This window comes from Leptodactylus fuscus, chromosome 1 (assembly GCF_031893055.1).
Source record: "Leptodactylus fuscus isolate aLepFus1 chromosome 1, aLepFus1.hap2, whole genome shotgun sequence".
Taxonomy (NCBI): domain Eukaryota; kingdom Metazoa; phylum Chordata; class Amphibia; order Anura; family Leptodactylidae; genus Leptodactylus; species Leptodactylus fuscus.
The window spans coordinates 256972825-256996865 of NC_134265.1; the positions used below are offsets into that span (position 1 = coordinate 256972825).

General features: G+C 41.2%; 1 protein-coding gene across 5 annotated transcripts in view; it reads left to right on the forward strand.

Moving 5' to 3' along the window:
* Window positions 1–24041, forward strand: part of NPNT (nephronectin) — an 81580-nt gene that overhangs the window by 31671 nt on the left and 25868 nt on the right. For 3 of the 5 annotated variants that reach the window (XM_075286164.1, XM_075286178.1, XM_075286185.1), the window contains exons 3-4: window positions 1560–1613; window positions 20891–20983. In XM_075286164.1, the coding sequence (XP_075142265.1) occupies window positions 1560–1613; window positions 20891–20983 (147 nt within the window). The remainder of the gene's footprint in view (window positions 1–1559; window positions 1614–20890; window positions 20984–24041) is intronic. The other 2 variants (XM_075286171.1, XM_075286192.1) reach the window with 1 other exon arrangement.

Below are 24041 nucleotides of genomic sequence, written 5' to 3' on the forward strand. Positions count from 1 at the left end.
CCTTATACTTAGGTCTCAGGCATACAACTCAGTGTGCAGGCCAAGAGGATACCAAGGGGGTTGTGATGCTCCATTCCTTTCTATAATTATACAGCAGGTCCTTCCTTGCACTGTGACATAGAACAGAATGGATTGGGGATGGAAGGTACTTGGATGACGTTCGGATATTATCATAGTGTCATTCAGGTACATTCTTCTAAAAAATCTAAACCCCCTTACCTCTTCAGCCCACACACACGGTCATGTGCATGAGGCCTAAGAGTTCCCATGTATGATAGTTGAATCTATGTTAACCTTGACTTTGGGGGGGATGTGTGTGACATTTTTAATGTGAATTGTTCAATGTATCTGTGTTTTGCATTTATTTGAGATGCTTTCTACCAGTGTCTCCTTTATGGCAGAGACTTGAACAGCCTCTACTGTAGGTGTTACATTTGTATTTTAATAACAGATTGTTTTTATGAGATGTCATTACATGTTTTTAATATTATTAGTCTGGCAGAGAACTGAGCGGCAGTGAAACACAGTACTAGTATTGCAAGGTAGGCTCATAGTCACTGTCTCTTGCTGTAAATAAAATGGCAACGAAGGGCTTTCCTCATATTGTTTCATTGACCTAGAATGGTGTATATAATTTTCTATATTTTTTACTAGGTAACAAATTATGCAATTTGCCCACTTGGGGCATCTAAGACTTGACTGAATGTATTCATGATAAACATAAATAAATATATATACTGATCTTGAACCCTGGGGTTCCAAAGGTTCCCCTTCCACATGAAATATATCACTATTCTAAATGGAAAAATGTAGGAATGGGGCGTCATTACCAATTTTGCAATGGGGCTCAGGAGTTTCTAGTTACAGGATAGCTTTCAGTGAACTCTTTACACCTACTTGTATGTATTCCATTACATTGCGAAAAGCAACAGCAGTCCATCTCCTGCAAGCTGGCAGCAAGGGAATAATGACTGTGGCTAGCAGCCAAGGGGAAGCATTGTGCAACCAGTAGTCATTGTGAAGAAGCCATTGAATTCAGTAGGCGGTGTACCCAATGATTATAGTACAACTCTTACCTAGCATAGGACCTCACATAAGCTAATAGGCAGTTTTAAGCAGGGCACCACCTGTATCGGTCTAGCTTGACCCAATGTGGTATATAATGAATAGTTGTCAAACCAGTGATCTCCGACAATGTACTTGTCATCTGTGAGCATGTCACTTCAGTAACCAGACATTGCGATTTCTACCTCCAAGTATTGAATAAAATGACATGTAGCAGCAGTGCTATGCCATGTACAGTACCGTGCTACTAACCTGTTTTACCTTTCAGCATGCATTGTGCATTACAATAACCATCTTGTTTTGTGCTATTACTTTAATTTTAAACCTGTCCCAGATTTTTTTTCTTCTTGCAGACTTTCTGTGAAAGTTGAATGTGTTTAAGGCTGCCGGAATGTAGCATGTTGATTAGGACCCAAGTCCAGCCTACCCAAAAGGAACAAAAAAAAATAAAAAATAAAGATCTACAATTCCTTTTTTGGACATTTGTTTTGCAGCTTTCTACTACGTCTTAAGGCAGAGAATAGCCAGCGTAAGGTGCCGTACACAAGGTTAGCTAAACATATTTCTTACAAATCATTTTGGCAGAATACAGTGTGTGTCTGGGAAGAACAGACTCTAGATATAATACTAAATATACTCATTTTCAATGTTTTTCACTGACTATATAATTATTTTCAATTGTGAAAAGCACTGACATGTTTTCTGTTACATGTAAGCATCCATTGTACAAAGTTCACCAGGAACAAAGTGCACAGATTAGTTTTTATACAGCAGAGAAACCGAGGCTGAAGATGGGTCAATGCATGTTGTGTCTTCTTGTATGACCTAAACTTTGTCTTTTTTATTATTTTTGAAAATTGGCATGTTTTACTTTATATGTGCATGCAGTCGTCTGATAATATATCCTGTGTCTCAGAAAAGGTATACCGTGCTTTATTGTGCCCTAAGGATACTGTATAATGTACCTATTGCACAGAATAGCTGGAATTCCAGCATGTCACATGTCAAATGTATCTTCACGTCACACAGCTGGCCAAAGCACTAAACGTGAAAGTACAGCTCTAAAGGTCTTATGTTCTTGTGCAACTACCAGATTCTAACCCTTAGTGCAGAATACATTGTCATTTTATTGTTATTCCTTGGAAGCACATAAATGAATATTACAGGTGAACATAAGAAACTTTGTGATATACGGCTACTCCAACACAACTGGGACTACATTCCTCCGAAACCAACTCAGACTGTCTTCTCCCAAGCTACCAAGAGGGGGTTTCCTTTCTCAAGCTGTCCAACAAGCTTCCTACGTTTCAAGCTGTCCTCTGTCCCCGCGTAACTCTTGCAACCCCTGATGTCATTGAGTCACACCATGTGGGAGCAACTAAAAACTTCTATCATAATAGTCTGTTTCAGTAGATTCTTGTAGTAACAATTCATGACCATCTTATCGTATATCTCTGTGTCATTTCTCCGTTTACCTCCTTAAAATTTCTGAGTAAGGGTCCATTCAGAAAAAGGAACCCATTGAACCTTTTTTTTTTTCAGCGCTGAAATTCCATACCAAATTCCTTACCATTTTCTTCCGTGTGAATGGACCCTAAGTTGCAAACTGGTTGTTTATATACACTTGGATGTTGGCATAGCTCTGCAGGGAGTCGCCCCTTTTATGAGTGAAATGGTCTGTTGCCATTTTATTCATAATTGTTCTGGAGGAGCAACAGGGGAACAGCACAGGGTACCTGCTGCTTCAAGCATAAGGGAAATGGGACCTATGTTGTATTTTGTGGCAGAGATTGGACCCCCATAGATCAGCAAGTTATTTATTATATCGGATGGATACGGAAGAACTGGCAATTACCAGAATACTTCTTTTAAATGGGTCTGAGCTGCAATACTATAAATATCCAATATACAAGAGTAGCTCTGTGTCTGTAAAAAATCAGACATTTTTCTTCTATTGTCAGACTCCTAGAATTTTGACATGACAGTAATTTAATTGCTGTGATGAGATTTATTACCGGAGGAGATTTATTATGACCGGCATGTCATGTGTAGCTTCTCAAAATGTATCAGATGGTCACACATTCACAGCAGACCAATCCCTTCACCCAGATGTTCCTGTACTTGTACAGTAGAGTGTTTTCTGCTACTTTACAGGTTAGGTGGCGTTCACACTTGCGCCCCTATACGCCCTGTGTCAGTCCGCTGGGTTTCCGTCCTGAGCCCTGGAGAAACTGCATAGAGGACGGCTTCCTGGGGGTCAGTTTTAAAACCCATTCATTTGAATGGGTTTTAAATGCAAATCGCCAGTGTCCGCCTGCAGCCTCTCCGTGAGGAAACCATTTTTTTGGCCGGACACAAACCCCTGCATGTCTGACTTTGTGTCCCACAGAGAGGATGCCTACAGTCACCGGCGGTTTGCTTTTAAAACCCATTCAAATGCAGTTTCTCCGGGACTTAGAATAAAAACCTGGTGGACTGACACAGGGAGCAAGTGTGAACGCCCCCTTAGACAGTTAAAATCAAAGCACTAGAAGCATAATTTTCTCACTAGCACTGGACACATTAGGTGGATGTTCTGAGAGGAACTCAAGAGAACACCAGGGGGCAACATAACATGTATTTGACAGCAATATGTGGACTCAATGGACAACCCCTTTAATTCTTGATATAGAGCTCAATGTTCGTATTTGCATAATGAAATGTTCTACAACTTTCCCATATTCTATATTAATTCCTAACAGTTTTCTAGATCTCTGCTTGCTGTCATTCATTTTGCTTACTCCCAGTGGATTAAAATTAGTCCATTGTCATGTGATATACAGCCATGGCATGCCTCCCAACTTTCAAAGGACAGAAAGAGGGAGAAAATGTATGCGCGCCACACGAAATTTAGCTCCACCCACCTCTACATGTTTCCCACCAATTGCACCACAGTATGAAGTCCCTCTCCTTGTGCCCCAGTTTAAACTAGAGGCAATTAGAGGGAACATTAAATTGGGGGCAACTAAAGGCAGACATGTTCCCCTATAGATACCTCCATGGTTTAATGTTCTCCTCCATTTGCTCCCAGTTTAATATCACCCTCCATCTGCCCACCCCCCTCAGTTTAATGTCCACTCATCCATCTGTCCCCAGTTTTATGTCCCCCTTCCATCTGTTCCCACTTTATTGCCCCTCTTCATCTGCCACCAATTTAATGTCCTACTTCATCTGCCCCTAGTGTAATTGCCCCTTCAACTGCCACCAGTTAATGTCCCACTCCATCTGCCCCAGTTTAATGTCCCTCTTCATCTGCCACCAGCTTAATGTCCTCCCTTCATCTGCTACCAGCTTAATGTCCTCCCTTCATCTGCCACAGATTTAATGTTGCCCCCTCTATGTTTCCCATTTTAATTGCCCCCTACATCTGCCGTCAGTTTAAAGTCCCCCTTCATCTGCCCCCAGTTTAATTGCCCCCTTACATCTGCCACCAGTTTAATGTCCCCCTTCATATGCCACCAGTTTAATTGCCTCCTTCATCTTCCCCCAACTTAATATCTCCTGAGTGACACAATCACATCGCTCCTACAGGTCCCGGGGCAGGAGCATAGGGAGGGGAACAGTGGTGAAGCAGAGCTCTCTGTGAATGGCTCCTGCTTCACTATTGTATTCAACTCATCTGGATCCTCTCCAGACACTGATGATTTGAATCCATAAGGGACAGGACCCACAAAATGCGACTGTTCCACAGAATCTGGGAAGGTAGATAGTTATGGTCCATGGTCATGTAATATACAGTCATGCTCATGTGATATACTGTCCATGGTCATGTGATGGACACACAGGTGCACAGGCAGATGTCTGATTACTATGCTGTGACTATAATGAGCTGTATCAGTGGGTGGATTGATTGATTGATTGATTGATTGATTGATTGATAATGAGCTGTGCACCTGTGTGTTCATCACATGACCATTGACTATATAACACAAGAAAATGGTCTGATTTTTATCCACTAGAAGTAAGCAGAATAGATGACAGCAAGCAGAGATCTAGAAAACCTTGAGGAATTGATATAGAAAGTATATTGGAAAATTGTATAAGTATTTATTATCTAAACAATAACATTGGTCTCTTAATTTTTTTCTGAAAGTGGCCAACCCCTTTAAGCTACTGTTCATGTTCTTGATGGATTATGACATATGGACAGATGCTTTGTCTATGGCCAATTTTGAACTTGTATTTCTGTCTTCACTGTTCTGTTTTACAGTGAAAGTGACTGCTGCCCAGTCATACTCTGCTTGGGGCAAAGGAAAAGCAGTGATCGATAGGTTGTAAGAGGTACAGCTTCCCTAAATACACCACAAACTCTAACATGACTGCCAACAGCAGAGTTCATGGTTTGTGGCCAATCTTGCTGAATGTATGATGATAGATGCAACTTCTGCACATAAAAAAGTGAAAAAGTGCTAATCTGCATCCATCAGTCTGTTTATGATCTGTATAATCCACCTTATCAAATCTCATTCTACATCACAGAGAACACATCTGTTCCAGCACAAAAATAGTTATTTAGATTCCTCTTTGTTTCTTTGTAATACTGCCAGCAAAGCCGAATTGATGACAGCTGACTATGACACTCAGGTTTTGGACCCCAAATGGTAAGCAAATAATCCTGAACTATCCGTCCCAGATGTCCTGGAATGTCACATCATGCTTTAATGCTGTCATAGCTGGACAGGATGAAATCATTTGGCTCCAGAAAAAGAATTACACCTATTTTCTTTATTGAAGAAAGCACTAACCTTGGCAAGCTTTATGCAGTGTTTATATTAAAGGGAGTTTGTCGTAAAGAAACTGAGTATCTATTCAAATGAGTTTTTCTTTTAACCCCTTCCCACTAGAGGAATTTTTAGATTTTAATTTTTGACCCATTGGGAAAAAGTTGAATTTGTGCAATTTTCTTACAGGCTTCATTTTTGCAGCGTTCACTGTGCAGCCAAAATGACATGTCATCTGGACATGTCATCAAATTTATATGGTTTTATTTACACTTTAACCCCTTAACAAAAATCCAAAACTTTGCAAAAAATTTTTTTTCTAAAAGCCGCCATGTTCTGACACCCATTACTTTTTTATACGTCCAAGTACAGGGATGCATAGGACGTCTTTTTTATGCAGGGCCGGGTGTACTTTTTAGTTATACCATTTTGGGGAATGTCTATTGCTTTCATCACTTTTTATTCAAATAATAGTTTTAATAGTAATAGTTTTATAGATTTGTAGACTGGGCGATTTCAGACACTGGGATACCTAATGTGTATATGTTTCACAGCATTTAAGTACTTTTCTATGTGTTCTGGGGGTGATTTGAACTACTTTTAATATTTTTTAATTATATATATATATATATATATATATATATATATATATATCTATATATATAATTTATATATTATCCTATTAATATTATAAATGTGAAATGTTTGTGAGTTTGTGGGTTTGTGACTTTGGATGTTCGGATGTTTGGCGGTCAATCACGCAAAACCCGCTCCACTGATTTGGCTGAAATTTTCCACAAACATAGTCACTACACTCGATTGCGCAATAGGCTACTTTTTGTCACAATAGCGCACATACGTTTTTCCCAGGACCCCCACAAAATCCAAACTCACATCACTATCTCTGCAATCTCACACACTTTGGACCACGATTTGGCTGAAATTTTCCACAAACATAGTCCCTACACTCAACTGCGCAATAGGCTACTTTTCGTCACAATAGCGCACATACGTTTTTCCCAGGACCCCCACAAAACCCAAACTCACATCACTATCTCTGCAATCTCACACACTTTAGACCATAGCAAGCCACAAAATTCATATTACCCCCTACAGCAGAGGTCAGCAACCCCTGGCACACGTGCCAAGAGTGGCTCTCCTGCCATATTTCACTGGCACGCCAGCAGCACAGGACCTGCAAGAGTTAAATGAAGTCTCTGCTAGAGCTGAGGCATAAGGACACTCCCCTTTGAGAGGGGTGCAGGAAACCCAGGGGGTGGAGCTTAATCGCTCAAGTCTCTGCCTGCTATAGTGATAGCTCCTGCCGAAGCTGCTAGCAAACTGAAAGTAAGAAACACACAGCTCCCTCCTTTACTTCCTATTCTCATTAATGTCAGGCATTTGGGGTTATTAGTTTAGTGTTAGTAACTCCATGTGCCTCACATTAATAGGAATAACCCCCATCATTTCCCTCATATTAACCCCTGTGTGCCCCATATAAAGATTACTAATATGTGAGACATATGGAGGGACTAATAAAAGACCTCAATAATGAAGATACTTAATTATTACCTCCAAGTCTCTCACATATCAGTAACTAGAGATGAGCGAGTACTGTTGGGATCAGCCGATCCGAACAGCACGCTCCATAGAAATGAATGGATGCACCTGGTACTTCCGCTTGGACGTAGCCGGCGCGCTTAACCCCCCGCGTGCCATCTACGTCCATTCATTTCTATGCGAGCGTGCTGTTCAGATCGGCTGATCCCAACAGTACTCGCTCATCTCTATCAGTAACTCTTACACAGGGGTTAATGTGAGGGACATGATGGGGTTAATTGCTATTAATAAGAGGCGCATGGAGTTACTAAACTGTCATGCACAGGGGCAGACTTTATGCGGCTTGCTCAAGAGTATCCTGTGCCCAAAACTTACCGTATTTTTCGGACTATAAGACGCACTGGACTATAAGACGCATGGTTTTAGAGGAGAAAAATAGGGAAAAAAAATAGGGGGCTTGAACCTGCAATCATTTGATTGCAAGTCCCATAGACGGCAATACAAGTGTATTGCCGTCTATGGGAGATTCTATACATTACTATCGCGGAGGGTCATAGACCAGCCGCGATAGTAATATATATCTATGACAGGCCTGGGAGCCTTCATTAGGCTCCCGGCTGTCATCGGAACAGGCCGGCTCCTGCGGCCTCGCCGTGCAGGAGCCGGCCTGCATCACTAAAGGTATGAGGCGGGGGGGGGGGGGCTAACTAACTGTCGGGACCTGCGGAGGAGCAGTGGGTTTGCAGCATGGCCGTGCTACTGCCACCGCTGGTTTTCTTCAGCGGCAGTAGCGCGGCAATCCGCAGGCCCCGGCAGCTAAGACAGTCCCCGGCATCTGCTGTAATAGACCGGCGGATGCCGGGGACTGTCTTAGCTGCCGGGGCCTGCAGTATTGTCACACTCCTGCCGCTGAAGAAAACCAGCGGTGGCAGTAGCGCGGCCATGCTGCAAACCCACATTCAGACTATAAGACGCACCCTCATTTTCCTCCGAAATTTGGGGGAAAAAAAGTGCGTCTTATAGTTTTAAAAATACGGTACATGTACTGGCGCAAAATAACAAATCATACAATGTCGTATATCGAAGTATATTAACCTGAAATACCTCTGTCCCAAAGTCACTATGTACAGTTTATACCAACACCGTATAGCAGCTGAAATACAAATTACATTCAACACAAAAGTCTCACGTATTCTCAGAATTACAGCAAAAACAAGATACAAAGTTACATTTCATATCCCATACCTTATACACAGTACGAAAACCTTACCCACGCCTGTATATACCCACTTCTACAATCACCGCAGACGAAGTCGCGGGTACCAGCTAGTTAATATATAATTATATAATAATAATATAATTATTATTATTATTTGCATTTATTAGACCCCCTAGGGGTCTTGAATACCAAGGGGTCTGATCACTTATGAAATGCATTACTATGCTAATGCATTGCAAAAACCCCCACATTTCTATTGCTAGCTACTAGAGATGAGCAAACACTAAAATGTCCGAGGTTCGAAATCCGATTCGAACAGCCGCACACTGTTCGGCTGTTCGAAAGGATTTCGAACCCCATTATAGTCTATGGGGGGAAATGCTCGTTTCAGGGGTATGCAAAATTCGATAAAATTATACTTACCAAGTCCACGAGTGACGGTCGGGCTGGATTCCCCTTGAAGTCTTCTCCCGGTGCAGCGCCCCCGCACGTCTTCCGGCTGGAATTCACTCTGCCTAGGCATCGGGGCCTAGGCAGAGCCGACTGCACATGCGCGGTCGGCTCTGCCCGGCCCGACGCCTGAGCAGAGCCGACTGCGCATGCGAGGGCATGCCCGCACATGCGCAGTCGGCTCTGCCTAGGCCGGATGCCTAGGCAGAGTGAATTCCAGCCGGAAGACGCCGCGGGGACGCTGCACGGAGAAGACTTCTAAAGGTAAGAGAAGAACCAGCGTTCATTAGCAGAATGTATAGCATTCTGCCAATCAATGCTGGTTCTGCATCGAACCTTAAACTTCGAACAGCTAGTAGTGTTCGATCGAGTACGAGTATTTCGAATACCGTAGTATTCGATCGAACACCTACTTGATCGAACACTACTCTTTCATCTCTACTAGCTACCTATAGCAGCCTGCAATAGAAATATACTAAAGACAAGCCTGGGAACCTTCACAAGGCTCCTGGCTGTCATAGTAAAGGGACGCCAACCCCAGAGATTGCTTCTCATGCACCGCCAGTAAAATGGTGCCTCAGTCACCTTTGACTGAGGTGCCAGAGGGGTTAAAGTATTTAAACACCCGACATCCGCCGTACTATTATACTAAATGTCAGGAAGGGGTTAACAAGCTAACTCAAAGATGATCAAAGACTGACTATAATCACACAAGAATATAATAAAACTTGAAGTGTTTACTACATGAAAAGAGATAAGGCTGAATGCACACGGGGCTCACCTCAGTTTCTGGACCATAAAAAAGGAGAGCCACAACTGGATGCCGATGCAGTGCACTGACATCCAGTTGCGCAATCTGCTCCAGATTAGGCCCAATGAATGGGCCTAGTCGGGAGGAGGGAGTGTTTTCAGGCCAAATCACGAGGCGAATCGGCCTGAAGAATGAATATGTCCGTTCTTTTTTACAGGTGCTGGAACAAATGGCTCCCGGAAAAAACACCATTGATTTCAATGGGAGCCGTCTTTTTGGTCAGGATTTTAGGCGAATTCAGCCTCAAAATCCTGACCAAAAAACTCTGTGTGATCTCATCCTTATACTTAGCTGTGGTTACAAATGATGTAATAGCTCATTGGATGGGGAGCCCTGTTATATATCATGTAGTGGTATATTTCATCATTGGATGACTTCCAGAGGTGCATGCCAAATGCCAATTTCCAGGTCTTTATACCAATCTAAACCAGGGACTGTCAGCTGTCCATCTAGACACCTGACTTCCTCCAGCTGCCTGTGCCTGTATAGCTGGACAAAGGCATTAACATGAACGGACCAAGATACAAAGAAAATCACACATTTTCTAAAGGATATGTACATTAACAGGAAGCCTAAATAAAGGCAATAAACCTGGGAAAATGTCCATAACAAAGGGTGACAAACCAAATGAGCAGGAAAGAACCACAAATTAACTATGATTAAAATGATATCTAGATAAAGAACACATGGATAGTATATGTGTATGATTTTGCGGAAAAACATGTCTTACAATATCAAAAACCCCACATTAGGGGACAATGGAGGGAGTTTAATAAGACTGGTGTTCTGATCGCCATTCTTAATCCATTCCCTGGCCAGTACTAACTACATCTGAATTATTAAGAGGTGTCTTAAAGGGAACCGGTTAGTTGTTTTTTTCGTTCTGAACTGGACACATGTACTTGATGCTGTACATGTCAATTTAGGGTAGAAAAAAACAATTGATGGGTTTGCTAATTCAATTAAATCTGTGTGCCGGAATAGTTATCTATGCTAGTCAGGAACTGGTGTAGGTTTCCTATATAACTTACTCCAGAAAAAGTAAAGTTGTTGGACCAAGGGGGTCGCAACCCCTGCCTTGGTCTTAGCTCATTTTCATAAAAATTGGTGTGCAGGGCACAGAAAGAGGGAAGTGGTGCATTTTTGCCAAAGAAATTCCAAAGCTATTGCCATCTAGTCCAGTTTGTTAGTGAACAAGGAATAGAAAATTCCCCCCATTATGTTCAAGTGCAATGGGGGAATGCCAGCGCCTCAGATTTTAAGCCCTGGAAGGACACTTGAGTCTCATTTGCAGATTTCTAAAAATGGCTTTTTCAAGGAAATGGTACATCTGTTGGACTATTTAAAGTATGACTGTACTCAGCATAATGTACCCTATAATGCACTTTGGCTGGTTTGAGATTCTTAGTGACATACTCCTTTTCATTTTCCTAGTGATAGGTAAGAGTGACATCTAATTAAAATATATGGTTTATGTCTCTTTAACAAAGATGACGCATATATTTCATATGGTATTCCATGTTTTTTTTGCAGAAGAAAATATCTGTATGGAATATGAAGCATGCAGTGAATTCTGAACTATTAATGAGAATAATACTAATAATGCATTTTATTTATATAACATCATCATATCCCACAGTACATTACAGATAAAATGAGACATTACAGCAGAGGTCTCAAACTCAATTTACCCTGGGGAGCGCTAGAGGTAAAGTCTAGGTGAGACTGGGTTGCATCAGGTTTTTCCGAATTTTTTTTTCTTCTAAAAGTCATATTTTGACACCCGTAACTTTTTTATACTTCCATGTACAGAGATGTATAGGGTGTATTTTTTTGCGGGGCTGGGTGTACATTTTCATTCTACCATTTTGGGAAATTGCTTTTGCTTTGATCATTTTTTATTCACATTTTTATCAGAGGCAAAAGAGGGAAAAAATGGCGGTTTGGCTGTTTTGACTTTTTTCCCACTACGGCGTTTACCGTACAGGTAAAATATTTTTATAGATTTGTAGAGCGGGCTTTTTCGGACACAGGGATACTTAATATGTATGTGTTTCACAGTATGTAACTACTTTTATATGCATTCTAGGGAAAGGGGGGTGATTTTGAATTTTTTATACTTTTTTAATTTTTTATTTTTTTTTTATTTATTAGACCCCCCTAGGAGTCTTGAACCCCAGGGGGTCTGATCACTACTGCAATGCATTACAATGCTAATGAATTGCAATACATTGCAAAAAAATCGTCATTTCTTTTGCAGGCTACATAGAGCAGCCTGCAAAAGAAAATCACTAAAGACCAGCCGGGAGCCTTTACAAGGCTCCCGGCTGTCATACCAACATGATGTTGGCCCTGGAGCATGCTCCAGGCACCGGCGATCACCGGCAAAACAGTAGACACATGGCGGCTGTCGGACTCCCGGGCAGCCGCCATAGTTAAACACCCAGCGTCCGCCGGGGACCGCAAACTATTGTCCCGAGGGCCGCAGTTGGCCCGCGGGCTGCGAGTTTGAGACCCCTGCATTACTGATTAATAAGTCAGTTCACACAATGGGATTGAGAGCCTGGTTGGCAAGAGTTTACAATCTAAAAGGTAAAGTGGTAATCTAAGAGGTAGCATTGTTTATACAGTGCTCCAGCCGTTTTGTTTTTCTTTTTGGGATAAAACTTACTTTAATCATACGCATAAATAAAGCTATATGAGGGGGTGTTCATACTTGCACTCGTGTCCGCCTGCCGGGTCTCCATCCTAATCCCCAGAGAAACTGCATAGGGAATGGCTTCCCGGCGGTCAGTTTTAAAACCCATTCATTTGAATGGATTTTAAAGCAAACCGCTGGAGTCTGCCTACAGCCTGTGCGCGGGGAAACATTTTTTTGCACAGACACAAAGTCCTGCATGTCCGACTTTGACTCTTTCATAAGTGTCAGCCATGGTTAAACAAATGTAGTTAAACACATCTAATTAAGCTATTGATTGAATTCCTATGAAGTTAAATAAATATCAAACGCATCTAATTATATAATATCAAAAATTGTATAATAATTAAAATAATCATTTTATGTTAAAGAGGACCTTTCATATCCTCCTGCACATATGGTTTTATATACCACTAGCAAATCAACAGTGCGCTGAATTCAGCGCACTGTTGGCTTTCCTGTTATGTGCCGTGGGGGTGGAGATATCAGCGCTATTAGTTTTAGCACCAATCTCTTCCCATTGTCAGAAGGGCGTTTCTGACAGTCTAACTGGGCTGTGAGGACCATCCCCCCCCCCTGAAAGTACTCGTCCATAGCCCTGTACTATCAGAGGGGGAGTTCCTTAACACCCCGTACGGTCAAGGGGGCATTCCTCACAGCCCAGCTGTACTATCAGGGATGCCCTTCTGACAGTGGGCAGAGATGGGTGCCAAAACTAACGACACCAATATTTGCAGCCCCGGGGCACATAACAGGAAAGCCAACAGTGCTCTGAATTCAGTGGACTGTCAGTTTTCTTGCGGTATATAAAACCGCATGTGCCCCAAGGACATGATAGATCCTCTTTAAAACCTTTAAACTTTTTTCCAACTATGACTCCAACTATTCCCAAAAATAACTCTGGCTCCATAGCCCTGATTAATATAATGGAAGTGAAAGTCATGTACAGTAGACTTCTAAACCTCTGATAATTGTAAATGCAGGCACCTAGAATTTTATCAAGTAGTACTAATGCTTTTCAGGGAAATTTATGGTGCTCAAACTCTTATAACCCTTATAAATGTAACATTACACAAATTTGTCAATGTGTCTAGGTAATGGTAAAAAAAAAGTAAGAAAATTGTGTTGAAGGGCTAAAGTTAAATTTAATGACAGTCTACTGCCTACCCAAAACATATTCACCTGTCACCACAGTGTTACAGAGCACATTACAGCGATAAACATAGTGTACCTCTGTTATGTCTGTTGTAGATTTGGAGGAAAACCGTTTTGAAGTCTTATGCAATGAGCCAATCAATGCTTTGGGTCGTGGGATTTCAACATCTTGGAGCACTGCTCTTACTACTCTATCCCTGTCATCTCTTACAGATGCTACTTCATGCAATGAGATGTGATCCCCTAACTATTATATCATCCATCCTTTTTGAGCAGCAGTGCTCCCAAGCCAGAGGTCCCAACCCCAGTGCACCAACTGCCTCATGTGCTAAAGACTTCAAATTAGTTTTTCCCCAAATCTACAAAATTGACATACTCAACAAATATGCTGTGTATCTCTGTAATGTGCTCTATAATGCGGTGGTATTAGTTGAGTATGCATGAGGGCGGTAGTAGACTCCCTTTAAGGATTCATTCCTAGTATTGGTTACAATAAACCTAACCTCTCACACCTTACCACTATGACTGGCATGTTCTTTGATGTTACATTGAGCAAGATGCCAGAAAATTCAGTTTGCGTGTTGTTTTAGAGACTGGATTTGTGCCATGTTGGGTTATATTTAGAACATTGTGTTATCTGATGGAGAGTGGCCTTATGCATTTCTTCTGAATGTTTTCAGCAAATACAGTTATGACATAGAGGCTGCTCTATAAAGTGATCTTAGTAAAGATGTAAATAGAAAAATATAACCTACCATTATAGTTAGGGAACACAATCGAGTGTTCATCTGAGTTGGGGGCTGAGTTTATCACGGAATGCAGTCCCTGAATACAGTCCCTGTATGATGTCTATATGGAAAAAATAATCGTAGCCTATGCATTTAAAGGGAAACGGTCACATGAAAAATGTCCATTATGTATTTGTTTTTTGAAAATATTCTTTATAACTTGTCATATATTCATTGAAATCTCCGGAGGAGGAGGTCCTTATGCTTGTGCCTACCGAGATAGCTGTCAATCACCATTAGGACCGCCTCCTTAATTCAACACACAAAGAGCAAAGATATAAATGAATAACTGACAGGTCATAATCTTTACCTCTAAAATTTATCTTAATCTTCTAACTTGTTTTGCTGTATATTATTCTGCCTATAAATTGTAGGCTATTTCCCATGTGACAGGGTCCCTTAAAAAATTCTTCATTATTACATTTTCTATCATATAGCATCTTCAGTTCTGACTTCGGTGACTTTCAACAAGAGTACAGGTAGAAAGTAATGTGACATCTACAATTTGATTCTAGAGTATTCTCTTGTGTTTTATTTAGTTTCCCACCCTATGGATTATGTGACTAGTACCAAAAATGTAGGCAGTTTCACTGACTGAGAACAGTAGCACTAGTGTAACCAAAGATTGTGCAGTAATATTGTATTGCAATATAATAAATGCAGTAAGTTTTATGCTCTAGTTTTATGGCCTACTCACCATGGAAAATAAACAATTGTGAAAATATTTTAGGGCTCCAGCAATTTCACAGCTGCATATGTTCACATGGCAAACTTTTTCCTAGCTGAAAAATTCAGGTTCAGGAACTTGAAGCTGAATTTTTCTGTTTGACCAAATTCCTTGTTTAATTCTACACCTGGCAGGCGGTATTTTCTGCCTCCTCTTCACTTCAATGGGAGTTAGCAGGTGGAACTCTACTAAATATCGAGCATGACGCTTATTTTTTCCACTAGCTAAAAAAAAAATCAGACAAAAAATTCAGCGTCTGACTCTTATTGATATTAATGGTTGGTTTTAGGTGGAATGTGAAACTGAGTCCATTTCATATTTTGGTTGCTTGTTAGCCCCACCCACTCCTGGGGCTAAGGGAGACGGACTTGCAGGAAAGCAACCTACGTGATCAGATCATCAGACAAGATATCATCCTCTCATAGGAAAATTGTAAAGTTGAAATAGGTCTATCTTAATCATAGGACTGTTTGCAGTTCTTTTTTGTTTGCAGACAACCCCTTTAAGAGCTTTTATCAAGTAATTCTGTACACACAGTATTACTCACTAAAATTAGTACTGTTTTATTAGATGTAATTGACCTTGGCTCATGTAAACTGTCATTTTTCATTAACATAAAATAGCCTTGTGTCAGCTTGTAGTAAAAGAATAGAACACAGTACTTGATATAATTGTAATATAGTATAGATATAGTTGTAATATTAAGCTTAGAAAAGACAGTGTAGCAAAGCAGATATGAAGTTCACAAAAGAGAGGGTGACAACTTATCTTAAGACCTGACTTTGAGAACTAGAAGTTGTATTCTGATGCTCACTAATAGTCTTGGAGAACTATGCCCACTTCTATTTTAAGGTTAAACCTCTTGCAGATCAAACCTACAGTAAATGTATGGTTGTATAAAGGATACAGCATCTGCTAATAGGAGGCTGAAATCTGAGCTGAATAAGTGCCAGTAAACCCTTCTGAGTCATGAGATCTATTATTCTTGGGCAATGTTTCCATTAACAGAAAAGATAATGTTTGCTTTTAGCTGCAGTAATAACTTACACAAAGACAGACGGGACTTTTGGGTGTTTTTGTGAAGTTATAACATGTATTTCTGAGCATTTGGTAGTAAGGCTCAAGACCCTAGAGGGACTAAAAATAATGCTAGGTTCACCATCGATGCGTTGGGCAGGATGCTGAAAAAATACTCGTTCTGCTTGATCTTTCTGTGACTGATTAGCCCCATTGTGATCCACAGGCATGGAATTTGCAGAGCAATGGGCAGAAGACTGCCTTAAACTCCTCTACAAATTATTCCATGTAAACATAGCCTAAGAGATAAAGCAAAAAAAAAAAAAAAAATTTAAAGTGGTAGCCATTTTATTTTTACACAATGATTGCCCAAAGCTACTTTTGCTAATTAAAGTTATTTATGATTGTATTTACAACATTCTACGTAAGTGCATACATAGTAAGTACTGCATTCACATACATGATGAAACATGCATATTTTACACATACACACTACTTTAAGTGTCTGACTCATAATTTTATTATTTAATAGTCCGACAAAAGGGCCTTCATTTTAGAGTTGCAGCTTCATTTGTTATAGTCACAGAACCGGGGAGAGGTAAGTACTGGTTTGTTATATTTAATGGTTCCTGAGCAGCAGTATTAAAGGGCTTGTCTGGAGAGTTACATTCACATTCCTGCCACTGGAGGATTCTTCATGGTGGACCTGGGGGTTCTGAGTCTGGGTTAAATGATTGGAATCCCCCAACTCCTCCCTCCTTTCCTGATCTCACAGATATTATGGAGGTTGGTTGACTAAAGTAAAGCCAGTTCCCACAACACAGGTAATTATCTGTACAGACAGAGGTGGGAGGAGTCAGAGCAACCCATGAGACGGGCTGGTTGGTATCATCCAGATTGCAACCTCTGGGTACAACATGAGGATACTGCCAGAAGAAGGTAAATTTAACTCACCAGTCAACTCCTTAATAAAATATACATAATGTCACGGGATGGTTAGAGTCCGGCAATAGGCAATGTGTAATATATATTTCATGTGGAATGTATTCTCTAACCTGTTGTAAACATCAGTGTGTAGTTGGCTGATTGGGGTCTAGTGTGTTAGCACATTGTATGCAAATACCTCTAACTAGTGAGGACAATGGGTGGAGATAATCTGATCCGTGTCTCCAAGAAGATGTTGGACTGTGCATTGTTCAAAAGAGACAGGGAGTCTGCTCTCCTTGGCATAGGTGAGGGGGGAAGGATCTGTGACTCAGCCCTTCCCACCCCCAGATATAGGAAGTAACAGTTTGGTATATAGATGTAGCTAGCAGTTAGTATGTGTTAGCCGGCCTGTGAACAGCTCTGAAGAGAGCCAGGATTTAGTTACAGGACCAAGGAGCCAAAGCTATCATTGGATTGTGACTTCTGTGGACTTATTCTTATTACGGTTGATGTGACCACCGCCGGCTACTAACTTTGTGGATTACAATAAATTGCTGTTGTCTCCCGACCTCTTGCGTCCGTGTTGATTCAAAAGACCATCCGGAGGAAGACGTATACCTTCGCTCCGTGACACATAAATTATATTGTATTTAAAATAATAAAAATATGAGTTGCACAACCCCTTTAACTTTCACAGGTAGTTCAGGTATACAGGGATAACTGCACTGCAGATCAAGTAGACGGATGGTCAACCTGGGACTGCAGTGTACACATCCATTTGTCCATCCTCACAGTTGAATGACATTACAGATGGACTGTAATAGGAGTTTGAAGAGGAGCAAAGGATGAGGGAGAACTTATAATTGAAGTAAGTTTATATATCTGCAGGTCAGTAGAGTCAAACTCAGCATCTCTTATCTGCTGCACCACTCCCTTGGAGGTACTGCAGCCTGCAACCTGAGGCAACAAGCTAGCCTTGCCTTATGTTTGGTGAGGTCCTAAAGTTGTATTGCAGAGACATATAGAGAATACCTCTGTAATGTGCTCTGTACAGAAATGTCATATAGCATTAAACAGCCTCTACAGAACTGTTTTGAGGCTTTGGATTGTGATGCCATTGTTATCTTCATGTCCCTTTTCTCCTATAAAAATAAACTGTTCCCTAGATGTGAATTATTTCCTTTTGCTTTAAATTTAATAAATAATCTCATTCAGTATGTACATTTTTATACACACATTAACCATGAAAATGTATTTATTTATTATTTATTTTTCTTACTTATATAGCGCCATCATATTCCATAGCACTTTACAGACAATGTTAGTCACTGTCCCATATAGGGCTCACAATCTATATTCCCTACCAGTATGTCTTTGGAGTGTGGGAGGAAACCGGAGTACCCGGAAGAAACCACCCAAACACGGGGAGAACATACAAACACCTTGCAGATGTTGCCCTTGGCAGGATTCGAACCCAAGACTCCAGCGCTGCAAGGCTGCATATTAAGCTAACCACTGCATATTAAGCTATAGTTTTGCAGGAACAGATTCGGTATAACTTCATCATTTAGAAACATTTATTAAATTATACACTATATCGAAAAAAGAATTGTGCCACAGCTCTTCATTATTGAATTGAGGAGTTTCATTCAGTTCCATGGCCACAGGTATATAAAATCCAGAATGTAGCCATACAGTTGCCTTCTCAAACATTCGTGAAGAAGGAGATCATTCTAAAGAGCTTATTGAATTCCACTGTTGTTACATTTTTTTTTAGTGAAATTTCTTCCCTCCTAAATATTCCAGGATCAACTGTGAGTGGTATTATTGAAAAGTGGAAGCAACTCAGACATGAAAGCGGACCATATAAAGAAACAGAGCAGGGTCGCCAAATGCTGAGGGGCATAGTGCATAAAAGTCGCAAGAACTAAAGCTCCTGTAACATTACCATCAGCACAAAAACTGTGTGCTGGGAGCTTCATGACATGGGTTTCATGGCCAAGTAGCTGCATGTATGCCTTATAGTACGAAGCACAATGCAAAGTGTGAGAGTGAAGCAAAGCACACCATCACTGGACTCTGGTGCAGTGGAAATGTGCTCTGTGAGGTGACAAATCACAATTTTCTATCTGGCCATCTGATGGACAAGTCAGGGTTTGGCGAATGCCAGGAGAACATTACCTGCTTGACTACATTGTGCCAACTATAACATTTGATGGAGGAAGGATAATGCTATGGGGTTGTTTTTCAAGGGTTGGCCTAGGTCTCTTAGATCCAGTGGAGTGAAATCTTATGGTTGCTCCCCATGTGGCGTTGTGTTTTTTTTCCGAAGAGTTTTACAGTCACTCAAGGTTGACACAATGCATAAAATACGCTCATAGGAAACGCTTCAATTTCCAAAACTTTAGCAGTTTTGGAAATCACAGCATGTCAATTCTGTGTACGGAAATGCTGGCGGTTTCCCTATACGTATAAAGAGAAAAAACCACGATGAGTTGCCGCTGCGGTTTTTTCCGCAGTGCTTTTTTTTTTTTTTTTGCTGCAGCCCACTATGTGGGGTCTTAACCTTAATCCTTCAGCATATCAAGACATTTGGACAAATGTATGCTTACAACTTTGTGGGAGAAGTTTAGGGAACTTGCTTTACTCATGCAGAGACCTTAGCTCAACCCCATGAAACACTTTTGAGATGAGCTAGAATGCAGATGATGGACCAGGCCTTTTGTTCAATATCTGACCTCTCAGATTCTCTTTCGCATAAATAGGTAAAAATACCCACTGACACATTCCAAATGCTCGTAGAAAACTTTCCCAGAATAATCAAAGCTGTTTTAAGGGGAATTAAATTTGTATGGCCTATCTTTATGGGCTGACAGCTGGCTCCCACACCAGTCAGCTGTACAACATGGTGCTTAAAGCAATTGGAGCTGAGCTACAGTACCAGCATTCCTCGGTTCTGTAAGCAGAGCAAGGAGCCAACTGCTTTCGGCCCTGTATGGTTTATAGTACCGGAAGCGCCCCCAAACTGCACAATCAGATATTTATGGCTTGTCCTAAGGATAGGCCATAAAAACGTAAACACTAGACAACCCCTTTGAGCTGGAAAGGGTGAACCAGCTCCATGCTAATGGCCATGGATTTGAAATGAGATGTGAGAAAAGCTCCTGTAGGTGAAGTTCTGTTCTAGTCATTTATATACTGTACTCACCAAAAGTTGTATATAAGGATGTATAAGGCTTATAATGGAGGTATAAGGCTAAAAAGCTCTGCAGACTTTTTGTGAAAACACTGCAGAAAAAAAACCTAATACATTTCTGCTGTGGTCATTTCCACTGCGTTTTTTGATTGTGGCTCGCTACGTGCGGCCTTAGCCCAAAGGTCTCTATTGCCCCCTTAGTTGCTACACTACTCTGACCACTCATGCAGTTCCCCTGATATTGCAGCATGTATGACTCAGATGTAATGATTCTGATAAAAGGTAAGAGACTACTGTGAGGCAGGCGAAGTCATTGCACGCAAACATTCTGTGCTTACATTTCTCTGTATAACAATGTAAGGTATCTCTCCTGTTCTCCTAGTATTTGCACTGTATAACCTTGCTGAGGTTGGGGTCATTGTAAGCAATATTTAGAAATTGTAGGGAATAAAATACATTATTTGGTTATCTATCAGTGACTGGTGAATGCTAATCCTTTCTATCTCTGTTTCTGTAGCCGTTTGCCAACCAGCATGTAAACATGGGGAGTGTATAGGCCCAAATAAGTGCAAATGTCACCCTGGATATACTGGAAAAACCTGCAATCAAGGTATGTATTCTCTCTTAATATTTTATAGATAGATACAACTTCTTGGTAATGTTTCCGGTATTATTCTTATTGTAGACTGAGATGCTGGTAATGATAGTCATATAGATCATACCGTGTAATTTCCTGACAGAATCATGGACAGTGGTGGCAGCCTTTTCTGCAGCAATAACTATTAAAACACTGTAAAATCACCTTAATTTCTGAATACCAAAAAGTATCTTTGTATCTTCAGCTGGCCATACAAATTAGAGGTATATTGACCACACTTGGGTTTAGTGGATTCAGGCAATCTACTGTGTATGAGGGCCTCCCAGATTTCCCCCAATGGCAGTTGTCAGGAGAGATGAAGATGGGGCAATTGAAACTGAACTGCCTCATCCTTTTCCCTCTTACAGTTTAGGAAACATGTTCTGCTCTTCCAAGCCAAGTATCCATGTATAGGAGAGCCAACTGAATGTTTAGAGTCAACATGTTATTTATACCACACACACAATGCTGTAAAAATGAAAGCATAAAAGCTATGGCAAAATGTCTGTTTTTTTCCCCATTAAGAAACACTGCCACACCTACAAACAGCTGATTGGCTAGGGTTTCCTAGAATCAATACATTACATATACCTGTAAATGGTGCCATTATAAAATACCAGTTGTCCTGCAGAAAACAAGCCTTCCGTAAAGATTAAAAAGTTATCGCTTATAAACACACTATATCCTCAAGCACAAAAATAGCTTCTTTTCTGAAACTACTACAAAGTAGTACATAGTGGAATATCACTTAGTCAATGTACACATCAACCATCAATTGCTGGAAAGTTTGTTTACACAGATCTTTATAACTTAGTCAGAACTCATTTACGTAAGTGGTTTCTAAATACCATTTTGTGCCTTTCATTTCTTTGACAAAACAAACTGGTTTTTTTTTCCAGTAGCAAAACTTGCTGTATTTAGGTGCCATTTATACATGAAAGCATGAGGGGTTGTTTCAGGGGCATTACATAAGGCTCATGGCCCCGGTGCTGAAATTGTTTGGTCCTTTCTATAAAAGTTCACTTCATGCCTCTCCAGCCATGGCCCATCCAAATCTTTCAGCAGCATCACTGGTTCTCTTAAATATCCTACCTATGCATCACTAAGATAAGATAAGATAATCCTTTAATAGTCCCACAGTGGGGAAATTTCAGCATGTTACAGCAGCATAGTAATACAGATACAGGATAATACACAGTAATATATTACAGACGTAGACACACATAAGGTGAGAAGAGAAGATATACTAGGAGTTCATAGCAGCTAAGGAAAAGCAGAAGAGAAAGAGGAAGACCTCATGGTCATCGTCATAATCATTAGTTCTCTGTGCGGAGTGATCTTTGCTTGGTCTGATGTAGATTATACAGCCTGGTCGTGGTTGGAAGGAAGGACCTGCGATAGCGCTCCTTCTCACACTTGGGGTGAAGCAGACAGTCACTTACAGTGCTGCCAAGTGCCATCAAGGTCTCATACATGGGGTGGGATTTGTTCTCCCGCATGGAGGTCACCACAGACAGTATCCTTCTGTCACCCACCTCCTGTACTGGGTCCAAGGGGCTCCCCAGGACAGAGCTGGCCCTCCTGATCAGCCTGTCAAGTCTATTTCTGTCCCTGGTTGATATACTGCTCCCCCAGCAGGCCACACCAAAAAAGATGGCTGAGGCAACCACAGAGTTGAAGAAGGCCCTAAGAAGTGTCCCCTGGACTCCGAAGGCCCTCAGGCTCCTGAGCAGGTAGAGTCTGCTGTGGCCCTTTCTGTGCAGCGCCTCCAGGTGATCAGCCCAGTCTAGTTTATTGTTGAGGATCACGCCTAGATACTTATGGGTCCTGACCAGGTGACCAGGTTCAATGCTAGGGTCTGATAAGATTGGAGGCAGAAGCCCTAAGTCATATATTGGACGCTGTCAGTCATTTAAAGGTAATTAGAAGGGAGATTAAAGGAGAACAATCACTGTTAGGCTGCATTCACACTGAGTAACGCTGGCGTTTTTTGTGCTAAATTTGCACATAGCGCCACGTTAACACGGCATTAACGCGGCGCTATGTGCAAAAATAAGCACAAAAAACGCCAGCGTTACTCAGTGTGAATGCAGCCTTAGGGTCCATTCACATGGAGGAAAATGGTGAGGAATTTGGTGTGGAATTTCAGCACTGAAAAAAAAGCCTCCCATTGGCTTCAATGGGTTCCTTTTTCTGCTAGCAAGGCTTTGTTTTTTCAGTGCTGAAATTCCACACCAAATTCCTCACCATTTTCCTCCTTGTGAATGGACCCTTAGGTTATGGCTTGGGGCCTATTTGTAGCTGTTACCCCAGTAGCTACACCACTGGTTTATTTTATTCCTAAAGCGGATTATGGATATGCATCAGTACACACTTTCCTTCTATACAGTATGTGTAAAAGGGAACTTCAGTGACATATTCTATTGGTATTCTTATGTACTTCACAATGCACACAGAAGAATTGTTGACCATGTTTTCCTCCTTCACATGAAGATGAGCGCCTATTGACCATGCAGCCTGACTGGTACCATGACGTGCCTGTTTTCTTTCCTGTGGATTATCCAACTACAGAGTTCCCTCCCGGGGGTGAGAATGTCTATTGACTACTACGCCAGTGCACTCCTTGTTAGAGCATGGCTGTAGAAGAAAGAGCAGACTCTTTGGCAGAAGGCTGTCTATTGCAATGTTGGACTGATGGCTTTGCCTTGAAGACCAGGCTTCCAAAGGCATGCAGATCATATAGATCATATAATGCAAGAACTTTCCTTCTCTGAGAATGATACCTGTTCTGTACATCTACTGTATCTATTCCTAGTATGCTGTCTTTCACATTCATACTAACTGCGAACTAGTTTCTTCTATGCTACAGTACCTGGAAAAGTAGTCTATGTGATATTCTGATTACTGACAGCATCACCACATCAGCAGTGTGAACAATAGAGAGGTACCTTTAAACGGGGTGCTGATCGACGGGGGTGCTCTTTGTGCTGGACCCTTACCTATCCAAAATTCATGGCCTGTCTTCAGGATA